Below are 3,068 nucleotides of genomic sequence, written 5' to 3' on the forward strand. Positions count from 1 at the left end.
CGTCTATATTTTTAGGTTATTAGTAATTTTTATGCAATAACTAAATATATTTTTTTACCAAAGGTCCTATTTCGAACTTCGAAGGCCCATATCTAGATTTCGGAGGCTAACTTCGAATATCGAAGAAATTACTTTTTTTTTACTTATGACTCAATCTCTTAAAAAATATTGGTTTGGTCTCCAATACCCAGAAAAAAAGTGTAATATTCTAATAAATAGAACAAAATAAAATATGCCATTTTTCTTTTTATTTTTTACTGCTCCGAATTTAAGTTTGGAACTCAGCCTCGAGGCAACTTTCCATCGCTAGATCTAATCCTTATATTTGTTTACCAGTTTTCGGAATATGGGAGAAATGTAGCAGCAGGGGATCCACCGAAGCCAGTCAAATTTTAAAAGTTGTCTGTGAGGAAAAAATTTGGTTGTTAGAGATGTACGCATTGAATTGAAGCAGTATTGAATGCCAACAATGCTTGCTGAAGTCTAGAGAAAGAAGTCTGATGAGGAGATGTGGTGATCTCCGATGTGGATTTTGTTGATTTTGCCATTTTCCCTAAAAAAATAATCGTGCTACAAAGCTCAGCAACCCTGCTGAAATAAATATTAATGATAATATCGATGCCAAGCCTGATTACCTATAAATTTTTTTTCGTTAACATTGGCAACGAAAGCATAATATCGCAAAACCGCAAGATGAAATTATTATGCAATTTCCACTCATAGATAAATTGCTTCGATTATTACAAATTCCAATATGAATGCATGCAATCTTATAAAAATGAGAAACCGCTAAGCGACAATTTCAGTCCACTGCTTGCTTGCTCCCGAAACTGTATGCGCAGTGAAACTTTGTTATCATGTCTGCCTACACGAATTTCGCCATCATCAAAATAAGAATTATTTTCACTTTGCTGCAGGAACTGGCTATTGCACGTGGTATAATTGTAGAGCGAAATCTACATGCCTACTACAAGTTGCCCATAAAGCCAGCGCAATATACTATTCCGCAAGAATACCACATTCTACAGTGTCCATACCAAAATACCAGTGCTATACCAACGCCAGAGAATATGGACATCTGTGTGATTATTAACAGTTACAGAGAAGAGATGAAGAATGCAACAACTACTCATACAACAAAGAGTCCTTTGCATACAAAAGTGAAATACCAAATGCCAAGAAAGTATAGAGACGTTCCTATGCAATTGACGAAGAGACCTAACACGCATCCATATATGATAGTCATTAGACCAATGCGAATGGGCACTGAATCGAATTGTCGCTATGCTAAAAGATTGAGATTAAAGCCGTTGCCATACTATGTCGAACACTTGGGAATAGTGAAAAAAGACAACTGTCGAACGTTGGTGCAACAATCACCTTTGCAAAGCGTAAAACCGCCGGACCAAAGAACGGCCAGTGCAAGAGGTAGATTAAATATTGTGGCAAAAGTGAAACCAATCACGGAGCATGTGGAAGAAAATGTAGGAGAAATTGTCGAAAAAGTAGCAGATAACAGTGCAGTCGATTCGAAAGCTGAAGCTTCAATGGATAGCGAAGAGGCCAAATCGCAATCAGAGTCTGAAGAGGAATACGCTGACTATGGTGGACATAACAAAACATTTGCAAAGGAAAGCATTTTAGCACCAAAAACATCAGTTCTTAAATATCTTGGCACCAAAGATGCCATCGAAAAACTCAGTAAGCTCCATTCCAGAGATCGAACGTTGCCTATGGAAGGTACTGAAAGGTATTTTGCTGAACACAACGATTTGCAGCGAGGTGAAAAGGCGCATGGTTTTCAAAATTATTATCATCGTGATGAAATTTTCAATGATCACATCTTCTACGACGATTTGCAGCAGCAGGGAGAGTACGTTAATCGCGATCGTGCTTGATTGTATAAAATATAGTTTAACAAAAAATAATTGTATATTAAATTATTTCTTAGCATTAAAATTCATTGGGTGAAATTTTCTTTGTGATTTAATTTAGAATCCCAAATCGAGAGTGCTGATTAAAAAACCGGTAAGGCCCTTGTTTATAGGCAAGCAAAAACGGCACAAGTCAGCCATATTTAGGGAATACGGAGAACTCTTGGGTAGCCTAATTTGTAAGTGTTGGTTTCAAAGAATCAAACTAATGATTAATGATATTACTAAAGCCATGAATGGTACTTCAACAGCCGGATCTCCGGTTGTTCGCCACTGACGAAAAACAAAACCACCTTGGTGGAGAAAACAATCACCCTCATTACGTGAAACTAATAGAACACTGCTCAATAGGGCTAAATCCACGGGAACGTCCGAAGACTGGGAAGACTACAAGGCTGATTTGAAAACACGCGGAAAAGTAGTTAGCAACGTAAAACCTGGAAAAATTATTGCAAGGGAATAGAGAATTCTCTCCAAGTCGCCATGCAACCTGGGCTATCTTAAGGATCAAGGTAACACATGGATGACTCCTTCTAGATGCCTACTTCTCAGTCAAGCAGTTGGTGGAGGATACCGACTTCGCTAATGATAAGAGGCAATCTGATGATTACAAATGTGAAAGTGGAAAACTTTTGGTCCTTACAAATCACTGGGATTCGATGGCATTCACTCGGCATAGTTTCAGCAATCACGGGTTAGTATTTCCCCGTTCATTGCGGCCATGTGATTATAAAAGCTGTCTTGACATGGGCAGTATTTCGCTAGGCGCTTCATAGCCAAGGCAGAGAGGCCCTAAGTCCCAACCGCTAGGTTAGCCAACACCAAACTAAGCAAACAAGTCGTCAGAGGCAACCCTCAGGAAAGGGTTCTCTCTTCTCTGGATTTTGGTTGTGGAATCCTTGCTACATACCCTACAGAGAGGGGTTTCTACGTTACTGCTTATGCTGACGACCGGGCAATTGCCTTTAAAAGCATTCTGTGCTCTAATATGATCACGCTTAGAAACTCGACAGGGAATAGGAAACTCGGAATAAATCCCAAAACAACTGAAGTAATTCACTTTACAAAGAAACTTAGGCTCTCTAGAGTTTCCTCATTAATTTTCACGGGTGTGGAAATTCATTATGTATGTAT

The 3,068-nt window shown here is 38.8% G+C and overlaps 1 protein-coding gene across 1 annotated transcript; it reads left to right on the forward strand.

Annotated features, from left to right (window-relative positions):
- Positions 1–597: 597 nt before the first annotated feature.
- LOC108371366 (uncharacterized) lies at positions 598–1,898 on the forward strand. Its single transcript, XM_017626917.1, has one exon. The coding sequence runs from the start codon at positions 858–860 to the stop codon at positions 1,896–1,898; it is 1,041 nt and encodes a 346-aa protein (XP_017482406.1). The 5' UTR covers positions 598–857.
- The last annotated feature ends 1,170 nt before the right edge of the window (positions 1,899–3,068 follow it).

This window comes from Rhagoletis zephyria, unplaced genomic scaffold (assembly GCF_001687245.7).
Source record: "Rhagoletis zephyria isolate East Lansing unplaced genomic scaffold, Rhagoletis_zephyria_1.1 Rzeph_scaffold_04922, whole genome shotgun sequence".
Classification (NCBI taxonomy): domain Eukaryota; kingdom Metazoa; phylum Arthropoda; class Insecta; order Diptera; family Tephritidae; genus Rhagoletis; species Rhagoletis zephyria.

Coding starts and splice junctions, on each gene's coding strand:
- LOC108371366 (XM_017626917.1), top strand. CDS start 858: ATGTCTGCCTACACGAATTTCGCCATCATCAAAATAAGAATTATTTTC.